Source organism: Limanda limanda, chromosome 3 (genome assembly GCF_963576545.1).
Source record: "Limanda limanda chromosome 3, fLimLim1.1, whole genome shotgun sequence".
NCBI lineage: Eukaryota > Metazoa > Chordata > Actinopteri > Pleuronectiformes > Pleuronectidae > Limanda > Limanda limanda.
The window spans coordinates 17,421,699-17,444,574 of NC_083638.1; the positions used below are offsets into that span (position 1 = coordinate 17,421,699).

The 22,876-nt window shown below is 44.6% G+C and overlaps 1 protein-coding gene across 1 annotated transcript; it reads right to left on the bottom strand.

The window, feature by feature from the left end:
- Positions 1-1,060: 1,060 nt before the first annotated feature.
- greb1 (growth regulating estrogen receptor binding 1) lies at positions 1,061-22,250 on the bottom strand. The gene is made up of 33 exons (XM_061068242.1): positions 22,097-22,250; positions 21,764-21,871; positions 21,258-21,434; positions 20,935-21,117; positions 19,450-19,551; positions 19,061-19,195; positions 17,567-17,725; positions 17,288-17,410; positions 15,716-15,901; positions 15,413-15,549; positions 11,992-12,268; positions 11,767-11,895; positions 11,457-11,651; positions 10,638-10,835; positions 10,238-10,421; positions 9,661-9,844; positions 9,437-9,573; positions 8,479-8,830; positions 8,211-8,326; positions 7,857-8,062; positions 7,218-7,755; positions 6,941-7,097; positions 6,741-6,843; positions 6,165-6,320; positions 5,894-6,030; positions 5,646-5,807; positions 4,905-5,109; positions 4,654-4,816; positions 4,434-4,552; positions 3,295-3,527; positions 3,001-3,201; positions 2,655-2,793; positions 1,061-2,066 (listed from the first exon to the last, which is right to left on the bottom strand). The coding sequence occupies exons 1-33, from the start codon at positions 22,248-22,250 to the stop codon at positions 1,903-1,905; spliced, it is 5,919 nt and encodes a 1,972-aa protein (XP_060924225.1). The 3' UTR covers positions 1,061-1,902.
- Between the last annotated feature and the right edge of the window lie 626 nt (positions 22,251-22,876).

A 22,876-nucleotide genomic window follows, 5' to 3' on the forward strand; every position in this document is an offset into this window, starting at 1 on the left:
CGTGTTTAGAACGTCCATGTGAGCAGTTAAAACCCCCATGCAGTGGATGGACAGAGGACAGAGGGGGCATCTGAGGGCAGCAGCGTGGCCTCTTATCGAAAGGTAAAGTTTACCCTGTGACTTCAAACCTGTGTGACACCACAGCTCACAACTTGAAATGCTAAGGGTCAACTCTGCAGTCTCAAATGACTCCTGACCTCTCAGGGACTACAGGACACTGCTCTTCCAACCAGGGAACCATATCAATGTTGTGCATGTGAAGTCGGTTTTAGCTGGGCTGCCCTATTTAACTGCATTCAGTCAGACAACTCACGTTCGAACATTTATTGCAGCAATACAACAGATTTAGTGTTTGGCGTCTAGGCTCCAACTTAATCACTCCCCCATATGATTACACAGGAATGATTGGAGTGATGAGCAAATACTTGTAACCCCCCCGTTGGAGCCTACAGGTGGTTGCTGGGGTGGTGGAGGGGCTGAAGCAACTGGTGGCAATACTGTAGCAGCAGTGCGAGCAAGAGGGGTTGATGGGAAATGTCTCTCTGGTTAAATAGACCTCCTGATAAGGTGGGTGTGTATTATAGATGGTTGTGGAGAGTGAGGTATGTCACCAAATTAGATGGACAAATATGAGGCTGGGGTCAAAACAGCTCCCAATTCTTTGTTGTTTTCTTAAGGTGACACACCATCACCTTGAGGCTGCTTACCTCAGTCCAGAGTAATTTCACCTTTCACCTCTGTGTTTGGCTAAGTCCCGTGTTTGTGTCTGTGTCTTTGAAAGAGACATATTAACACACACACACACACACACACAAGCAATTTAAAACGTCTGTACATTTATACAATTTAAGTCATAGAAAACTGTACATTGTAAAACACTGCCAGTACACAGAGGATCTGTGCACAAATACAAATAAAATTGCCACATAGAGCACAAAGCACAAAATACATCCAAACAGAGAAACGCCTCCACAATAATTTTTGGTTTACACACAGAGAATAAGTACTTTTTTTTTACATGATACAATCTGAAAAAATATGTTCAAAAATATTCCATATGTAAAACTGACAAGAAAAACAAACATCTCCAAAAAAATCTGTCAATAAAAAACTGTTGTTACCAAAAATCGGCTACAATTGCACACAAATGATTGTGTCTGACATTTAAAAAGCTTCTCATGCTGTGTGAACCTGGGAGGACGTTTGCAGCAAGAACATCAACATGAAGAAATACAAAAGCAGCATCAGCAATTACTGAGACTAATACGTTTCTACAGAGGGTAAAACATTTTTGCAATTCAATATATTGTAAACCCAGATCTGTAAGGAAGCTGCTTTTTATCCCCACACTCAGATAATGGTTACTTCTTCTTTATGAAACAGATCATCTTTAAACCCATCAGCAATTGAGTGTTTTATGGAGCGGCAAACAAACCACAGTGAATGTAAACAGCAAAACGCCTCCTGTACATTCATGAATACTTCCTGAATTGAACTCTTTCACAGAAAAATCATGACGCTGTTTCCTGCCTTCTCCTTGACCAGAGCACATTTTCATAGATCATGACTGTCATGACATCCTATTTGTGTGTGTGTGAAGTGATCAGCAATGGTGAGTATTTTGCATCCTCTCGACAAGACATACACATTATAAAAAAAAACTTCACATGATAAAGCCTCGGTCACTCTACGCGATTTTTAGCCCGATTTTCTCACCAAATTGTCGTTTCGTAGGCCGTCTCCGATCGCTTAGTGTGAACTCTTTAAAGATGTGATTCATGGAGCAAGCAGACGTGTCGCAGACGGGCAAAGTGAGTGAGTACATTCAACACTGCAGCTTCTCTTTGGCAATTCAAGTCCTGACTGTGATTGTTCGTAGCTCACTGTGTTCAAGTGTTCCCGTCATATATGTTTCCCAGTCAAGAAGAAGAGCGGCCGGTCCTCTTTGGCGTTGGCCGTCTGGAACTCGTCGCTGAGCCGGAACCTCCACTCCTCCTCCAGCTCTAGCCTGCCCACCGTCTGCCTCAGTGAGCTGCGATCTGCACTGATCACACAGAGAGTGGCACCTGCAGGGAGGCCGACAGGAGCCAGACACACTTTAGAATATGATGTGCGAGTTAAAATCACCTGATCCCCAATGTAATCATAATTCACTGGGAGAGTCTTTTAAACACAAGACCCCATGTTCTGTGTAATATTTTTTTCCAAGGAAGTAAAAGATTCCTACAGACTGTTGGATGTTGGAAAGATTCTACATATTTGCCTGCTGACATAAAAACTGACAGCTAGTCCAGCAGGTGGCGGTATTGCAGAAAACCATACAACAATCCATCATAAATATTAGGCCTGGACTTTGCGTCAGTTCATCTGTCAAATGGTTTCTTTTTTCACTTTATGTTGATTTACTGAGGCACAATGAGAACTGTATTTGCAGCTACAGATAAAAAAAAAACTGCAATACTTACAACAACCTTACGTTTTGTGTACTTTTGGAAAGTACTAATTACTAAAGTACCTGTGACTAATTTAGTACCTGGTCTCACAAACATTCAGAGTTCCTGGGGAAAGTTCTTGCCATAGAAATCTAACTTACTCTTTAATACTTCATTATAACATTATTTTTTGTACTCCATGTATTTGATCTGCCCTCGTACCTTTGAGGAAAGTGAACTTCTTGAGGAAGCCGGGAGTCACGAAGGAATCAGCGAAACAGAGGAGAAGGCCACTGAACAGCAGCCCTGTGGTGCTGATGTTGACAGAGTGAGGTCTGGAACTCACGAAACACAGCGTCACCTGCAGGAGGGGAGGGAGACTTTAATTCACTGTATGCTGCATGTGTGGGTACAGCAACACAAGATAATAATAATCACAAACAAAGCATCTGAGATTCTAAATTATGTCCACATCGGGTGTCTGTTTCAAGTGTGTGTGTGTGTGTGTGTGTGTGTGTGTGTGTGTGTGTGTGTGTGTGTGTGTGTGTGTGTTTGCTTTGCTGTGTACCTCAGGCCCCAGGTTGAGGTAGCAGTCCACAGACAGTACGGGGTGTGTGTAGTTCCTGGTGCTGAGAGGAAACAGTTTCTGGCTGGTGTGTTGCAGGTATTTCTCCAGGAGGAGCTGAGCTGGTGTGGCCAAGAAGAGGTGCTTGCTGTCTGGGGCACAGATGTACTGAGAGGGCCCCACTGAGGTGGGCACATCTGTCATCTGGAGAAATGTCAAACTATTGTTTAAAAACATGGACATATTGTGGTATTATGTATTACCTGCTCGGTTCTGTTTTCTTCAACATCTCGGTACCTTGGTCTTGATTATGAACGTCCTGTATCCTCCGATGGCGATCTGCTTTTTCATGACGCTGAAGCTGTTGAACTTGCAGACGAGCAGCCCGGCGCTGTGCAGCCGCAGGGTGAAGTCCACGTCGTGACAGGTGAAGCGGTTTTGGTCGTACTGGATGTTCTGACTCCGGTCCACGTTGAGCAGGAGGAAGTCATGCAGGTGGCCTCTGGAGAAGGGCTCCCTCTGCCTGTTACCTAATGAAACAAACACAAACCACCACAACAATATTTTATTAATATGTAAAAATAATAGTTTTTAATCACTAATTTAAAAAGATGACACTGATTCCGTCAGCCTGAGCCTTACAGTCATTTCAAAGATGTGACTTGAAGCTCTAAACTAAAACTCCTTCCAGGCTGCACAGGGTCGAATGGTGTAATCTGTACCTTTGAGCCTGAATCAAGGAATTAATGCATAACTATATAATGTTATATGGGCATTGCTGTAACAGTATATGATTTTGTAAAAATTGCTACATCAGTGAAACTCAGGAGGTTACATTTAGACTTTAATCTCTGTTCATCTATATATATTTATATATATATGGATTTGTGACATTAGCCGTTTTCAGAAATGAATGAAAGTCTGCAACCAACTGTGGAGACGTTTTTCAGAGTTTGCATTTTCACGTATGAACAACAAAACAGGAGATTGTCCGGATCAGACTTGTTCACAACAACAGGTAAATATCCGAAGCGTTGAAGCGAGTGTTGCTTCATAAGGTTTAAAATTCTGCGGCTGAAATAAAGTATTTTTGTTTACAGGAAATCAACACTGGCATCAGCCCTTATCATCAAAAGCTCTCGGATCTTGGTGTCTTTCCAAGTTGACTTTTCCGTTGCCGTCTTCTAGGTGTATGGAACCTCTTTTTTTAATCAAGAGATATTTATATTTCTCTACTTTACAGCCTGTCCCAAGTTAGAAATATCATCGACACGCCCTATCGCTTACTGTGAATACTCCGGATATTTACAACTGTATTCTCACTCAGACAATGTCTGGAGCAACTGACTCTGACATTTGAGTTCTCACATAAAGGCCTTCCCGGCTAATTTCAGGATTTCAGTGTATGTTTTAGAGCATTCATTTTGACCCCTGACCTGTGAATCCACGGCTGCTCCACTTCCTGATCCCGCACAGTCCGTAGTGGGCCAGGTCCGGACACGCTTCCATGTGCTGAAAGACGTGTTTCAGTGACACAGCGCGCTCTGTCGTGCCACTAAGAACAGAAGCAAGCAGAGAGTAGCTGTGTGAATAAAACTCAGCAACACCCGAGTTGTCTTTCATCCTGATTGATAGAAACACAGTGTCTGTATGTACTTGCGTGCGTCGAGGTCCACTGTGTTAAACATAACACAGGAGTCATCAGACAGGATGATGAAGGGCCAGACGTCACCTGCCGGGCCGCCTCCTTCCAACCGGCGACTGCGCTCCAGCTCCAAGTTGTGATATGAGAGCTCTTTGATCAGGAAGTGAGCAGCACCTGCACGGTAAAATAACCATGTTTATATCATATTTATTGTGCATGAAAGATTCTCTGCATGTCCTCAATAGTATCAACAGAAACATACCTATTCCAGCTCCATTGAAAACAGTGGGCAGCACCAGCATGATGTGGTTGGGCCAGTACTTCTTATAAACCGCCATCTCGTACTCTTTGACCACCAGGATGTGGAGATGTGAGGCGCCATCCATCGCGTGGTACAGGTTGAACAGGCCGTGCTCGTGGCGGCCGGTGGTTGGAGTGAAGATTGGAGTCTTGATGCAGTCCGGGCTCTGGAAAAGGGAAAACAAAATAAATCTAACTTCTAGTTAAAATAAAATGTCATATTCAAATACTGTGTTTTAACACAATTATTTGATTGGTCTGGAGACACCCATATGCTCCTGGATAGATATTGTTTATATAAAATACATAGAAACCACCGGGCTACAGCAATCTGAGCAATAGTTTGGCCAATAGCACCACATAGTGGAACAAACACAATATAGCACTGTGCTTAACCACACTGGATTTAACTGATGTTGAGACTGATGACTGGGCACTTGTATTATCTTGGATGAAAACTACAAATGAAACATTGCCACCAACTAAACCATCGTTCCTACTTAATTAATTTATGTTTCATTATTTCTAAAACTGACCTCAGTGTTGAGAGATAAGCAGTAAAAGGATCCATAACTGCTGGCCGTGGTGACTATAACAATTTGTGCTTTTTCTACAGCTCATTAATTTGACCAGTGGAGTGTCTAAAAAAGCCTGAATAATGGTTCAGATTCAGTGCTTTGTGTTTTTGTGATGAAGAACTCACCCAATCAGAAGTGAGCGGCAGCCGCATGCTCTCCAGCTGGCCTCCTGGTGAGCTGAAGCTGAAGTAGTGCTCTTTGGACTTTGGGATGATGAAGTAGAGCTGGATCTCTTCCCCAAGCAGCAGATGGGTGAACATGAAGGCGTGCAGTGTCGACTCATACATCTGAGATAAGAGGGGACCGTCATTTAGGAAGCATTTGATAAAAGACTCATTTATCAGACTCTGAGTTTGTTAGTGTTTATGCTGACCTGGTATCTGGGGTTGATGCCCAGGTACTGATGACACTGTTCACAGTGGTGATAGGTGTTGTAAGCTGCATATTTGGACAGCTTAATCCTGGATGTCCGTCTTCGTAGGTACACGTCCTCCTGACGCACTGGGTTTCCTTAGGAAGACGACAGAGGAAAGGACGGATGAGGGCTATTGCACAGTATTAAGGTAATGTTTGAGAAGATGACTGGTCGTGGTTGTGTGTACATTTACTAGTCAGTATCAGTGTGTTTTTCTGTCTGTACTTACCCTCAGCAGTGGTTCCATGTCCAGGACAATACACAGCGCTGATATCTTCATATTTGGGGTCATGGATGGTGTAGTCAAAGGGCATCGTCCTCATGATGTCTGGGTTGGGCCAGGGAGCATTGGGTGGGTGGTACTGCACCCCCTCCGTCTGGGCAGCTAAACACACAACACATTTACCAGTGTTTAAATACATGAGTTTAAACCACTTTGAATATTTTGGATTATAATTTATTCTGGACGCATGCTGACACAATCCCAGATATGTTTACATGATCTGGAGCCACTTAAGAAGAGTAAAAGGGTTGTAGAAACAGCAGAAAACTGAAAATGTATTGTAGTGTGTTTAGAAATCCTGGTCTCCATAATGTACTTGATGTTGTTAAGAATGGTGGCTCCTGCAGCAAAGATTAGACGTTTAAAGACATGACCTGCAGGTAAAGTCCAGAGAATTGGATCTGGAGTTTACCCGCAGTTTGCTTGAAAAAGTCGTCAGACACTGCCGAGCCTCTCACTCCGACATTTGCGTTTACACAATGCACATGCAGAGTCCAGTGCCTGAAAAGCAGATATACTGACTGTAGTTGATGTCCTCCTCATCGTAGATGTCCACCTCCATCAGCCTGATCAGCATCCGAGACAGAATACCCAGGAAGTGCAGGTACGCCCCGGTCTTTCCCACCTGACCATGCGAACAACAGAATGTAAATAAACAGTCGAACATGAGTGATATCGAACATGATTTTGAGAAAACAAAAGAAAAGAAACTGAAAAAATACCTGCGGGGGTCCACTGAGCAGCAGCCTGCGAGGGTGGAAGTTGTCGCTGCGTCCTTCTGTGCGATTGCTGCTGTCCATGTGGAGGGAGCGAGGGACCGTCCACTGCCGGTAGTACAGGGACTGCTCCGTGCAGGTCATCATCTTACTCAGCAAGGGCCTGCACACAAAAGATAGTCTTCATAACCAACCTTCACTTGACTTGACATTAATGTTAACATGAAACATGAAATTTACTGAACGATAGAAGCGTAACTGTGACATGACAATATGAGTTTACCTGAAGCTGCTCGCCCACACCACAGACATGTGCGGCAGGAAGGAGGTGCACCGCGGGAGCCCGCTGCTGTCGCTGGCGGTGATGATGTCGTACAGAGCTCGGGGGAGGAGCACGGAGGGCGGGCGACTCACTCCTCGCGCCCAGGAGCAGCTCAGGTGAGGAGAGGAGGAGCGGGGGGACAATGAGCCAGAGGAAGTGGATTTGGAGTGTTGTCGATGAGACTGGGCAGGGGGGAGCGGCTGAGTCTGAGGGTTGGGTGTTTCGGAGAGGGGCTGGGGAAATGTTTGAGCTTGCGGCTGGTGATTTGTTTGAGGTAATGGCGGATTCAGACTCGGGACTGCTGGAGGCTGGGTTAGGGGGGGTGGTGTAGCTTGAAAAGACTGAGATGAAGTTTGGGATTTAAACTGTGCTTGTGAGGGAGACTGCACCGTGTCCACGGAGCCTTTCTGGACATTTGGAGAAGTGGTGCTCAAGGAATCTAACGCTCCAGTGTCTGGACACGACTGGAGCTGCTGACTGGAGGACAAAGGGGAGTCCTCTGGAAATCAGAAAGACAAAATAAATCAGCCATGAAATCAGTTGAGATCTGCCTTTCAACGATGGTGGAACATTTCACTCATGTTTTAAACCTCATCTCACCGTTCTCCTGTCCCTCGTCCTCCTCATTGTCAGTGCTGCTGAGTTTGTCGGCGTCGCTCTCCAGCAGGTCGCTTCCTGGGCCGGGGTTGTGGGGGGGTCGGGACTCCTCCTTCACCAGATAAGCAGCCAGCCCCAGCTCTTGTTCGAGCGTGGTCCGCTGAAGGTACGAGCAGCTTATCAACCGAAGGTCGCAGTACTTCAGTGACCTGTGGGTGGAAGTATTACACGTTACATTTGTTACAGCTTCTGTAGCTGAAGTAGAGGGATGATACTACACATCAAACACATTTCTGCCCATGACACCTCAGTGTAGTGAGTGTTGGGAACAAAAGTTAAAGAGATCAGAGCCTGTACCTGGGCAGTGATTCTCCCAGCGGCTCAGCTCCGGACAGGATCAGGATGCAGGGAAGTGCCTCCAGCTCCAGGTAGGTACGAGGAACCCATTCATTATCCTCGATCTGCAGCCATTTCTGTGTGACACACACAAACACAGAAGGCAAACATTGTCACAGTCAATAAATCTCATGAAATCATTTCAAATATTGATTGTTTCTGTCTCTTGGGAGAAGAAAATGAGACTTCCTCTCATGTATTTAATGATGTTATGAACTAGTCAATTCACCTTGATCTGATCTGTGAAGGTCTGTCCAATATTCAGGGCTTGGTTGGGATTTCCAAGTATGATCTCAAAACTCTCCTCCAGACCCAGCTGTCTCCTCACTCTGATGAGCCGGCGATGGGCCCACGCAGCCAGTGCCAAGGACGGGATCCGCAGCAGCACCATGTGGCCGTGGTGGGCAGGACACTGCTGGGCAGCAGTGAGCAGTGATTGCACAATCTCCAGGGTTTCCACGGAGGTGTGTTTGTGCAAGTTGTGGGAGCCGCCGATTCTGCCAGACGCAGCCATCAGAGCTATGCAGTAGTGCTGGATGAGGACTGTGGTGCGGATCACAGCACTGTGCAGCTTAGGGAACCTGGCAGAAAGAAGGAGAGAGTTTAAGATCTTCTCTGAGCATTTCTGTTTGACTCGTGACCTCCATGACCTCCTGCTGGCCGCCCCTAACTGGCCAAGGGTCATAGTTGTTTGCATTATCCTGTTTCAATCAATCTCAAATAAAAACCATAACAGATGGACTGGAGCTTTCATTTGTTTTGCAGCAGAAAGTCAAGGCCCCCATCTGCCCCCTGGTGGCACAATGGCTGCAGAGAGTGGCGAGGGAGGACCAGAGAAAACTGAGCATATCTCAAAAACTAAAAGAATATACATAATTCAAATAACTATAAAACGACTTTGCTTAGGTGTCTGTTTATATACTTTTTTTGGATCAGTATGTTTTTAAGTGTTTAATTAGCTAAATTAGATGAAAATATTTGTTGTACTTTTTAAATGTATAATCGGTATTTTGGTTTATTGACTTACAAAACCTTTAAGCTTAGGTTGTTCAGAGTTTAGAGATATAAAGCATTTAAAGATACTCCAAATTACAACAGCCTTAGCAAAAATACCCAAAAAAGGCGCTAGCTGACCCTTTCTGTTGCAGTGGGGTTCAAACTGTGAAGCATGCGTGTTGGTGAGCTACCTTTCTTCCAGGGCGGAGGCCATGCTCTCAAAGGAGGAATCATGACGCATCAGAGGCAGACTGCTTCCTGAACGAGTCGACTCTAAAAGCTCCGACACGCCAAAGTACCGTGTCCTCTCGTGATACAGGTCCACATCCTACAGACACACAACGTTATAGGTAAACACACACATTCAAGGGATTCAAGTCAAATTCATGAATACATTTTAAATCTTTCATCTTACATTGCTGAAGGCAGAGGGCCAGTGGATCTCGTTGTAGGGGCTGATGCGAGTGTACTGAGTCTGAAGAGTGAAGGGGAAGGAGGTGACGTGGAGAATCAGGATGTTCGGAGCATCTCTGACCCGGCGGGAGTTTAACAGCTTGTCCACTAGACCCAACCCACTGTCTGAGGCGCTGTAGGATGAGCTGAGACACAGAAGGAGACAGAGACACAGAGACTGAGTTAACGAGCTAAGACGGTAAAGAGGGGACGTTTCAATCCTCCATATTTTCCTTTTCCCTTCTCTGAAGCCCCTTTTCCACTGGTCACCAAACCCACTAATATCTGGCTTTTGACTGCAATGGGAATGGATGCAATCAGCATTCACTTACGGGTCTAATGACACAGCAGAAGACACAGGTTTTTATCAGCTCTGGTTAGCAGTGATGGAAACGTGATATTCGGGAAAAGGCGCTAGGTGAAATGACATTCACTAGCAATGGCAAGGGATTCAATTGTGTTTTTTTCCCCCAAGGTTTAGCTGCACTTTAAAATCTGCGTATTCCTGCAGATTTTGGGGTCAATGAGATATGACATACCTGCTGATGTCCCAGTGGGCGTGGTCATGGACCAGGATGTGCAAAGTGTATGTGTTGCTGTAAGCTTCCTGAATGAGGCTGTCAATCCGTGCCTGAGCACTCTGATCCATCTTCACCACGTAACGCTCAAATTCCCCCTGAGACACAGACTCCTGGTCTAAACTTCCAAGCTCCTGGAGGACACCTGAGATGTACAGATAAGGAGAAAGAGAGAGAGAGAGAGAGAGAGAGAGAGAGAGAGAGAGAGAGAGAGAGAGAGAGAGAGAGAGAGAGAGAGAGAGAGAGAGAGAGAGAGAGAGAGAGAGAGAGAGGTAAATATTAAAACACAATCACACATTCACCATCTGCACTCAGACATTCATAAAAACAGCTGCTGACAAACAAGGTCTATGTGACTAACCGGAGCTCCTGAGGTGGAGCACAGTCTGTTGGAACGTGACCTCTGAGGGCGGCACCAGGATGAGGAAGCTGACCCTGTCGAAGGAGCCGAGGTCCAGGTTCTGTGTGCTGGAGTCGGCTATAGCACAAACATGGGAGAGCAGCTTCCGAGCCACGGCCAGCTGGATGGGACGAACCTCACGCCACTCCACGGAGTATTCTACACAAACACAAAGTGATCTCTTTATTCATCAATAGAGAGTGGCAACAGCAAATACTGCAGGTAGAAAGGTGGATCCCATATCTATGTCACAGTATCAATAAAAAACAATTATTGAATCATTCACAGGTTTACCCCGAACCAAAGGAACCAAGACCCGACCTAGGATCTGTACGGGTTGGGTCAGTAGGGTCAGTGTCTGGTACTGTTCTATTCCTGCAGGTCCAGAGTCTGTTTAAGTTAAGCTTGCATTTGTCATCTGTCACCATGACAATGACATGACTTTTAATCTGATATGACAGTGGATTAAATCCTATGTTAATCAGCAAGAGAAAAAGAACAGAAAACCTGGATGTATTTTACAAACTTTCTTGGAGGATTGATTATGTATTAGGGGAGAAGTTTGCTACTGTTACATGTAAGACATTAAGTTTGGTTTTGATAACTTATGAATTAACTATATTTTAACTAATGTGAAATTGATGGATCTGTGTCTCCCGGCCAGGTTCGGCTCCAGCGTTTACTCAAATCTGACTCAAATCTAATTCGAGCAGCATTTGAAGAGGTATTTAGACACTGATAACGAAATTCAGTCTGATCTTTAACCTTTGTGTGTCTTACCTGAACAGGCGTCTTTAGGACTTGAAGCTCTCTCTTTGGGACTGCTTGAGTCTTTTGAACACTGTGTGAGTGAATCCTTTGGGCTGTTGGTGCTTTTCAGACTCTTGTCTTCAGCTGATTCCTGACTGCTGAGCAGAGGAGACAGCTCGTTGCTGTCCACCGTGGCACTGTCCAGGAGGGAGTCCATGTCGCCATCTGACCAACAGCAAGCCACACAACATGTTGGTGAATTGGGACTAAAACAAACACTGAGCGCTCTGCTGCACACACTAATGAGCATTTAAATCAAAAGGCAGAAAGTCAGGGAGACCTTGTCCAAGTGAATTGCAGAAGTGGATGAGCTCCTGAGCAACTCCAGTGGAGAGCTGGTGATTGATTTCTTTCAGACCCTCAGTGGGAGAGTACATACTCTCTGCCAAGGCACGACACTGATGTTTACCTGCAGTACAGACAAAAATACACAAATTAGAATGCTTATTTTATGTTATATTATCTCAAAACCTTCATACGTGTATATATAAATCACAGCTCCCACCTGTGACTACCACACAGGACTGTGTTTCTTGTCCCGGTGCAGTGACAATAATCACCACGTAGTTGGTGTTTTCAAGGCGTCCTTCCATTAACCTGCTGAACGTTTGCTGGAGGCCTTGAGCCAGAGATTTGATCTGGTCCCCTAACAAGACCACGCCCTCTCCACAGGAGGACGCAGCCAGCTGAGCGAGCCAGGGGAGCTGGCTGGGGGTCAGGGGCTGTTGGCTGTGTGGAGGTAAGCTGAGGTGCTGGGGAAGCCCAGGCAGGGTGGAGGGGGGCTGGGGACAGGGCAAGAGAAGATATGACAATATGTGAAAACATATAAATATATAATATCAGAGCAATGTTTCTGTGGTTCAACAAGGTAGGAGTTAGAAACTGGTCACAAACAAATCTGTATCTTAATGTTCCCTAAATGCTTTTACAATATTTATTAATATAATTTGCTTGCATGTATTCTTTATTAAAGTCTTCCTTAAAATGAATATTTAAACTTAAGGCCAATTTATGCCTCTCCGTTTTTTCTATTACGGACAGATAAGACCGCCCTATCCGTCGTGAAACGCCCTCTCCGAGTGCTTCAGACAGCTTTTCGTACACGTCTGATTTTTCTAACTATCCGTCTTCATGTTGGAGACCCGACGGACCGCTCTTGGCTGTGATTGGTCCGCGAACGACATCATTTCCGTATGACGTCATTTCCGTATTTCCGGACCTCAAACTTCCTGTTTACTTGTAGCAACAAACACGAACACAACTATGATTCTACGATTAATGTGACGTGTGTGTTAAGCCAGCGGAGTTGTCCGGCTGACGGTGGCTCGTTAGAGCACTGAGGGCATGTGTGCACGGTCACATACGGTTATAACGAGCTTTCAAAACGGCGCTAGCAGGCTAGGCTAGCCACCATGCTAACTGCGGTGGTAACAGTGCAAGAACCCGCCGTCACGACTTTAATTCCACTTCTATCATGACACTGTTTCTATAATACCGTCAGGTTAGAAGCAAACACTGGATAGTAGTAGTTAGTGCCGGGAGTCCCTGCTGACTGTGTGTGGAAGCTGGGGGGGAGCTAGCTCCGGGTAGCTTCTAGCTACATGTAGCCTCAAGCAGATTCAAGCTGTGGAATCAGCAACACAGTTCGGAAACAAGACCGGGGAACCGCTGCGCTAAGAAACGATTACATCAGCATCTTGACACGCTGGATGTCACTTTATTTAGTTCTGTTAGTTGCCATGGTTCAGTGTGTGGCAGGCAGGCTAACATGTAAACAGAGACACGTGGACTTATTCTTCCCAAATGGGGTAGGCTTCTCTGAGCTCGTCTTCCGTTGCGCCACCTATGGGTTTGGCGATGAATTTTTTCCGACGGACTGTGTCGGAGAAGTAAAAATCAAAAAGACTCTTTGCCCCCCGCTGAGACCTCTCCGAGAAACGGACACGTAGTAGTATATAAGAGCCTTTAGACCAGGGGTCTCAAACTCAAATTACCTGGGGGCCGCTGGAGGCAGTATCTGGGTGAGGCTGGGCCGCATCAGGTATTCCACAAAAAAAAAAAATTTGCTAAAAAAATCCAAACTTCTCTAATGTCATTACTAACAGTTATTTAACTTCAATGGGTTCTTCTGAACATGAATAGAATATTGAAGAACACGAACAGTTCTTGTAAACATGGCTTCTCTTGCCTACTTCTTGCTGCCAGAGACCTGGCAGCGCTTCCTCTCACATAGCTGAGCCACATTTGGCTTGAGGGAGGAAGCAGTTGAGACCCTCAGTATGGCTTGAAGATGATCATCAGTAAGCCTGGACCTGTACCTGGACTTATTGAAGTTCAAGGTGGAGAAGAGCTTTTCACACAAATATGTGCTCCAAAAAAGGCACATGGTCCGCTTGAACATTCGGGAAAGCTCAAGGAAGCTGGGGTTCAATTCTCACAAAAATTGCCCAAGCTTGTCTTCCTTTCCACTCACCTCCCTGAACTTGGCTTTGAGGTCAGAGTTGCACTGCAGGCCAATGAGCTCCATTTGAAGCACAGGAGGGGCATCTTGCACATCAAAGGAGAAGGGATCCGCAAAATTTTTGTAAAAGTCGCTCTGTGCGTCTTGAAGTCTGCAAATCTATGATCAAATTCCTCCTGTAGCCTCACATTTTTCTATACATTTTTGTGCTTACTTTGTGCCGGCGTGTTGGCTTGCCTGCGTTCTGGGACTTATTTGAGCAGATCCGGTACCTCTCGTATCGAAAAAAATATGAACATTAAAAAAAGTTTTTTAAGAAATGATTAAAATAAAATATAACAATATAATGTAATCACTAGAAAATTACGGAACCCCTGTTGACATCGGTGGATGAATTACTAATTTGTGGCCACGCAATAACAAGATAATCTAATAAATTATATATAAAGCTTTCTTAACAACAGCATCACAATTTCATAAAATAATAACAAATGCAGACTTCTAAGATGAACCAAAATAACTAGCACATCGTCATGTACAGTCCGTGGCTCGGTGCGTAAATGTCACCACCAGAGGATGAGGGAATTTAAATCATTAAAATTCATCCACACATATCAGGTGTAAATAATAATGTAAAACAGCCCAGACTGTAAAATGTAGATATTAGCTCAATGACGTGTTATAAACTGCTGCGGTTTAGAACAATCTGTCTGCGTAAAGAAGCTCCCAAAACCTCACAGCGCAGCGTGTGCGTAAAGGAGCCGTGGTGTCCCTTGAATTTGCCTTCAATTTAACAAATTGTGTGTGTGTGTGTGTGTGTGTGTGTGTATGTGTGTGTGTTCCGTTCCGCTCGACACAGAAGTCGCCTTTGCTAAAGACGCCACTTTATTAATCACTGACATAAAGACTGATACCGTCACTGCAGTATAGCCTAAATAAGTCCCACTGCATTGTAAGTGGCATGTGTGTGCTGTTTTAAGCGGCGTTTTATGTGCGTTCCGGGACCTGTGCTCGTCGTACCTGCGCTGTGATATGTACTTAGCGTTCCGGCACCTTGTGATTTATAAATGAAGCACTGGATACATCATGACCTGCGCGAAAGAGGGCAGAAAACTATGAATTTCACCCTCCTGCACCGCACATCCAAAGCCACTCTTTTCTCTCCCGGCTCTCTCTCTCACTCACTCTCACACGTACACACACACACACGACCCCGCCCCCCATGTCACTCACTTGCATGCTGCGTTCACTGGTCAGGCACACAGTAGGAAACCAGAACATCATAACATTGTCCCACACAGCAGCTAACAGCGGAGCTGCTACAATGTTTGTGCGGGCCGCACTAACATTAAACTTTCATATTAAGGTGGGGGCCACAAAATATCGTCCCGCGGGCCGCAATTGGCCCGCGGGCCGCGAGTTTGAGACCCCTGCTTTAGACCATCCCTGGGATGCTGTCTCTCACCTCCACGACAAAGTGCCTCCCATGGGAGGCTGGTGTTTGAGGCTGCTGGTACTGTCGTATCTCACTGAGGTGAGACTCCCTCCACGACCTCATGAATATCTGCTCCAAGTCCTCGATCAGGGGCACTTGGTCAGGGCCTAGGGAATTAAGTTGGGAGACAAAGAAATAGTGAATATCTTTTAAATTCACAAGAACATGATGTAGCTTTTCACCCAGAGATACTTGTTTTAATGGATGAAATGCGAGGGATCTCCGGAGTTCAGTGCACTTCTGAAAGAAGCTTATGATGATGTTTAAACTGACCTAGCTGAACAAGGTAGTAAACTGTGAGCAGAATCTGCATCTCTGTGGACAGCGGCTGGATGGGCGATGGTCCGTAGTGCTGGTAGACTCTGGGCAGCGCCTGGGAGCTCAGGTAACAACTCTGCAGCAGAGAACTGACCAGCACTTCACCGACGTTACCCGTCAGCTGAGGGAGTGGCCCGTGACCTGTGTCAGTGAGAGGGAGACAGAAAAAACACATGAACATATGGCCTCCTCGGGTGAGAAGCTAAACCCCAACTTGTTCCCAACATATGTCTCCAGGAAAAGAATGTATGTTACTTTTATAAAAACATCTGCCAAATAGATGTAATGTGATAGCCGATGGAAACACTTGAGAGACAGCTGAATGGAACAATGTACTTCATGAAATTATGAAATAACAATTTCAATTGATAGAGATGTTAAGTGATCAGGCAGAAGGTTCATAAATACTCAATTCATAAATACATTCATTTCAATTCATTTTTGTGTGCTCAATGAAAATAACATAAAATTGCAGACTAACATTTCCTTCAGTGGGATCAAGTGGTGGGAAAAAGCAGTTCTATCTATTCCCGAGAGACAGGGAGAATAGTAAGAATGGGAGGAACAGAGAGAAGTGTAAGTGGAGGAAAAGTCAAGAGGTGGTTGGTGGGTAATGAACAGGAAGTGAAAACAGAAAGGAGAAAAGCATGAAAGTACATTTAGCATCAAAAACATACACACATAGAAAGTGGTAAAGGTCCAGAGGATGGAGAGAGAAGGTGGATGTGTTGACAGGTGATACAAAGGGGTAAAAAGGGTGGAGGAAGAGGGGGAGGGGGGGAGTGGTTGAGTGCCAAGCAGAAAGCCTGAGAAACAGCCATGGGCGTTGGCTGACCTCTGACCCGTGAGGAGAGGTGAGCTAAAGTGGCCATCTGCTGTGTGGTTACTGAAAAGCTCACCTGACAAAGTCCAGTACTGACAGCTGGGTGGAAAAATATCAGCAGCTAAACAATAACAGCCATTTTCACACCTGAACATGAGAATTGGATACAGACATTATCCGGAATTTGCCTTTCACACATTAAGAGATTTTCCAAGACGCGCTCACAACAGGATCGTGTCTGGTGCAATCAAATGAAGGAAATCACCCGTTATCACCAAAAGCTCTTGAACCTCATCTTTGTCCTTGCTTCTACCTTTATGACTCCTTTTTCTCCATCGTGAAATATTTGTATTCTTTTCATTTTTTGTCAGTTTTGTTTCTGTTGCTTTGGAGAAACATCAACACGCCCGCGCTCACATAAGCTCATTCTGAAATCATCCATTTTATGAGTGAGTGAGTGTCTGGAGCAACTGACTCGGACATCTGCGTCCTCTCATGCAACCCCTCTGGAGGATTTCAGGAGAATGTCCGGAGTTCAGTGCATGTCTGAAAGCAGCATATGACTGATCTGAAACCTGTCACAGGAACAAATAACCGTTTGCATCTGAACATCAGCCATTGTCTGACAGCGCATGAACTATGTTGTAGGTGTGAGGGGGTCTGACAGAAAAGCGGAAAAAGTGCATTTAATGATTGTGAATCACCTTTGAAGACGACAGGTTGCAGTCTGCAGGTGTGCAGCAGCTGATCAGGCACTGTTACAGACAGCTCCGGGGGGGCGAGCGGGGTCGAGGAGCGCTGCGATGAACTCAGCAGGGCTGCAGCTTCTACATGGAATATGTCACGGAGCACAGAAATACATTTACAGTTAAAACAAGAAAACACTCAGAGTCAAAGCTTTAAATAAATGTCTTCTACCACATCATTCTGTCGTTTGTTTCTCCTTCTATCATTCAGCTCCATTGATTTACTTCTATTTGTACCTGATCTGGTCCCATGTGTTACGGCAGAGGACGCGGACAGCGTGGCCGAGACGGATGATGGCGGCGTCTTTAAAGTGCTCTCTGGCAGACTGTTGGCAGCCAACTCCGGTGACCAGCCCTTGTGCCTCTTTTTGGGGGGTCCAGCATTTGCATGTGTCCCTGAAGTAATACAAATGACAACATAATATACATTATCTAAAATGCTTTTATATTATACATTTTTAATCGCTTTTCAATAAAACTATTGCATTTATTATCAAAGTTTAGCTGTTTTTTCCCAGCTATTTGTTCTTGTTGTTTCAATTTCATTTCTTGAGTTGAATTTTTTGAATATTTTACGTCGTGTTGGTATAGTCATGGAAAACAGCTGTAAGTCAGTCATATATTAACCCGTCTCTTCCTCTTCCTGTCAACTCTCTGTTGAAATGCAGGGGGACACATAAAAGCTCCACTTGTTAAAAGGGCAATGAAAAAAGACAACATTGACAGGAAGGAAGCTTTTCAATCAGTGAGAAAGCAGGAAAAAGAGACTGGGACGAGGGAATTTACAACCCTGGTTTATAGAGGTGACAGACTGAGGGAGAGGGAGGGAGAGAAGCAGAAAGACAGACATGAGAGAAAAGGAGGGAGACGTTTAGTGCCCCAAGTGTTGGCAAATGAAAGAAACAAAGGACAACCCCCCAACACACAATGCAGCTGGCTGCATATCAGGGATGTTATAACACAAACACACACACAGTCTGGGCTGCTGGTGGAAGGGACGCTCCCTTTCAGAGGTGTAAAGAACCCCAGGGGAGGAGCTTAAATGACAACAGACACAAACTGACCAGTTTACATAAACACAAGCAGCAAGGATAAGGAAAGGGCTACTTCCATACAATTACATTTTCCTTTGAAAACGGTGTTTTAAAAATAAAGCAAGTTCTGTCCATGTGAGCGTTTTGACTCTATATCAGTTTTAAACCCCGACCATAACAACACGTCTGAAAACCCATATTGCGTGACCACTCACACTGGGCATATGTGCCTTTCTGTATAGAAAGCCCTCGGTTGTTAGTTGCAGAACTGTCACAGATGCCTGAATAATATTTTGTCTCCTACATGTTTACAGTTGTATTATTGTAAAATACAGATTTTAACCATATAACAGCTGTAAGCAGAGACAACCTGGTCAGAAACAATTGTAATAGAAAATCCATGTTAGGTCCTACACTGGTGGCTGAGGCTGATGCCAATTGTTTTCTTCCAGAAGAGGCTCATGTGATAGGGAGACAGAAATATCAGTGAAGGCTAAGTCGTGACAGAAAAGAGTATCAACTGCATTGTTTCCATACATCCCAGTTTCTTCACTAAAGCGGTGCCTTTACTTTTCAGTTTTAGCGGCACTAAAACTCAACTTTCAAAATAGAACTTAGTAATGTGAATGTAGCCTAGGTTAATTAGGAAATTGGATAAAAGTATCTTCCATTGCTGTTGTCTCCAGAGTGCACATACCTGTAACTGAGGGTCTCCCGGGCCCTGACTGATTTAAAGGTGGCTGGGTGACGGAGGGAGCAGCATGGTTGCCATTTGTCAGTGTTTGGGGGGGCTCGGCTATTTGCGGCAGAGCAGTAGGGTCCACATGTGATCCTACAGTAGTAAGAGAGAGACAAAATAACATTAATATCCGGAATTCCTGTGACTTTTCATGAAACCAGATAAACATCTCGATGATACTGTAACTCCGCAGGGCTTTCCCATTCTGTTACATATAGTTACACAGAGGTTTGTGCTGCCGGTAAACTACACGCTGTCGTCTCCTAAAATTTTGTATTTCTACCTGATCTTAGTGGTCTTCAGTTTTAAGTGTGTCTACATTTAGATATATGTGTGTTTGCCTTTACCTGTGTAGCTGCCTGGTGTGTGTGATGCCAGGTTTGGTAGCTGCTCATCAGATGTCACATGGTTTTCTGCGAGGATGGATCCCATCTGTCTCATCCTGCCATCTGAAACACACACAAACACACATCAATACACACACATTCAAACAGGTTATTGCAATAACTCTCTTACTGCAAAGACAAGTTTCCATCTTCTGGGATTTCACAAAACTGTCTGTGTGCCTGCAACTGTGTGTCAAGCACAACTATGCAATATTAAAAAAGACCTGTTCAGCGAGGTAACCAGACATATCAGTAAACCTGCCTCTTGAAATAGACTCCAGGTCTGACTTAACAACCATCTACCCCCTGGTGTGGCACATGTAAATGAGAAGCAGCAGAGAAACAAGGGAAAGTGAATGACTGGTATGAAGGGAATTTCAGAAATCTGACAGAAGGGAAAACAACCGAGGACAGAAACACTGTCTTGTCACCTTCCACCTGTCCTTAAGGCTTTACTACCTATACATCTGGTCAGACCTGTACACTTTACACATAGTTCAAATAATACCAAACCACTGTGTTCGGCTGGAAGGCATTACACGATGGACTAAAGTCATCAATCAGGCTCTGACAACTTCTAGATAACCCTGATGAGTTGATTTTAAATACTATATATTAATCTCCTTTCCCCTGCTTAACCAACAGTTCATCAGTGAGTGTTTGTTACGCAACATCCATACTAATACCTTTTAGTTTCAATACAGCGTTGTAAAATAAAGTCATCTCCCTCCAATCAAGAGTTTTAGCTCTGCATCAGTAATAGTTCCCGTCCAATACTAATGCCTGAAAATGCATCATGTGACCATTTACACACACTGCATGCGCGTGCCGGTGTAAACAGGAAGCAGATTGTCTACTCTGCAGTTGGCTGCTTTGTTACAGAAAAATACTAACAACACCAAAAAAAACGATGGTGAAAAGTAATATATATTTCAATAACAGTTAGTATCTACAAAGTTCTGCTTTCACCAATGGTTGAATCATGACTGATAAGGCAATCAGGAAGGACGGTGACTGCGCCAACATTTCAATTAGCCCGTCCAGACTACAACACAGCCGCCGAGTTTTCAAACTAAAAAAGGACCACCCACGCTTCCTAATGTCTCCATTTTTAAGGACTGAAAAACTGAAGTAAGGTGAATGACAGGTGTAAACACAGTTTAACACTGATACCTTAATACTGATAACATATGGCCAAGGCTTCTTCCTCCTGTTTCCACAATATGTCAGGATGCATCTCAAGCCATGATGAGGGATCCTAGTTGTGTGATAAGTGCAGCAGCAAATAGGCAGACTCCTGCTTCTTGTGTGCTTCCATCTACACAATCAATCTGACTGCTATTGGTATATATGTGTTTTTTATATATTGCATTCAAGTAAAACTTCTAAACAAGCCTCATGTGCAATCGACTGCTGAATACCACGCGTTGTGTATCCGTCTCTTACCGTGTCCCCTCCAGCAGATGGGAGCTCCTTTGACCAGCATGCCCTGGGTGTTTCGGTACAGATGGTACTTCAAGTGCTTCTGTTTCTTGGGCTGGGTGCTGAGCTTCAGGTTAATGTGGTTGGAGAACTCTGTGAAGTACCGAAAGCCTTTCTCTCCGCAGCCCATGCAGTTCCCCGAGAAGCCTAGAGGGGGCACACAGAAAATGTGTTATTACAAGAGAATGTGAATGTAACCTGATAATGCCAAAGGGTTTTTTTCGACCCTGAAAGACGTGACATTTTGAACAGCAGTGATATTTTCCTGTGCAAATCTCCAGCCTCACCCAGCAGTGCATTACGACCCCGCTCGTCTGGCAGGAAGCGGCGGTCCACAGCACACACCAGCAGGGTCTCGGAAAGAGAGGGCGACTTTATCCCGACCAGCATGAAACCAGGAGGAACTTCCAGAGACTCTGACGCCAGCGAGGACTGACGCAGGTCCCTGCCTGCCTGACAGAAACCTGTGGGAGAGAAAGACAATTTTCTTTAACTTTTAATTTATAGTTGGTAAAGCTAAAGTACTTTGCAGCTGTTTTGCTCGCTGAGTGCCTATAAATCCAGAATAATGAACATCCAATAACAATCATTAAAACTCTTTTTGTCATTTGTTGATCCACCTTTAGATGTGCAGCACATGCATAAAGGAGGTGAACCTTCATTATATGCAATATGCACTACATAGAACAGGGGTCTGTAGTTCAAAGCTGCACATCTGCTTGTGACTTATATACAGTGCTAAACTGCATCTTTGTTGTTTTTTATGAGCATAAATATGAGCACGTGTACACACCATCTGTGGTGCAGCATCCCTCAGGTGGGGGCTTCATCTGGTAGGGTAATGGGGGGCTGTTCGACGCTGAGCCATCTTCATCATCCTCGTCTTCATTCTCTGCACGGCCTGTTGGGGACACATTTTAATAGTAAACAAGAAACAGACTGGAGTGAATAGCAATGTGCAGTTTAGTAGGAGGTGCAAGCTGATTTGGCCTTTTGTTATCCTGGTACTGAAGTTCATTCAGAGGCAACTGGAGACACAGATGTCAGGTTTCAAACTGGCATTTTTTTCAGGAAAAGAAAACACGAGGAGACTATCCCACCACTTGTGTTAATTCATGCAACCCACCATCATGTGCCGACGGCTGCTCAGTCTCGAGGTACAGCTGGGAGAAGACCGGTCTGGGAACGACGGTGTTCGACCTCAGCGATGCCTCAATGGAGTTATGCAGAACCTCCTCGAAGCGCGTGGTCCGCAGCTGGCCCGCATACGAGTTCCCCATTGGTGTCCTGCAAAGACCAGTGGCTGTGTTTGTTAAAACTAATGAGCAAAGAGTCAACTGTGAACTTTGGCGATGTTTCTACACACAACTGCATCGGAAACACAGAAGAATGCCGGGTCATCAACAAGTACAATTTATGTACCAATCTGAAACCATTTTTTAAAAGTTTTTTAGTTTCACCAAAATAAAACTCTGAATTTTTATTTTCCAGGAAATAACTTCTTATTCGCTGCTTCTGTGCTGTACTTCCACAGATACGTTTCTGTTTTTAGAGCAGTGAAAAAGAGGTGATTTTCAGCAGAGTGGTGTCAGCCAGAGCCAGATCAAATGTGGGCAGTTTGCCCGCAGTTGCAGCTATTTAAAGGAAGTTATTATTGTGTATTCCTAGATTGACGAAATTGTGTTTTTTTCCCCAGTTAAAATAGATAGTGAAGGAAGTTGTATGGGGCTGTATATATTTGTTAAGCAAAGGGTTTAACCTGAGCCAAGTCCTATAGAAAGGATAGCAAGCATCACTTCTACAAAGGGTTTGTAAAAAAACTGCCTTTTTTTAAATGCATTTGTATCGGGTTGATACTTGGTTAGGACAGCAGGTAAAGTCCAAGTGTCAGATTCATAAAGGAATT

Bases quoted from the DNA above. Each gene is read 5' to 3' on its own strand.
- greb1 (XM_061068242.1), bottom strand. From the start codon at position 22,250: ATGGGGAACTCGTATGCGGGCCAGCTGCGGACCACGCGCTTCGAGGAG. The intron at 15,550-15,715 runs GTCAGTTTAAAC...TTAATTCCCTAG, and splicing joins TTACTACCTTGTTCAGCTAG to GCCCTGACCAAGTGCCCCTG. The intron at 11,652-11,766 runs GTCTCCCTGACT...GCTGTTGGTCAG, and splicing joins CTGCAATTCACTTGGACAAG to ATGGCGACATGGACTCCCTC.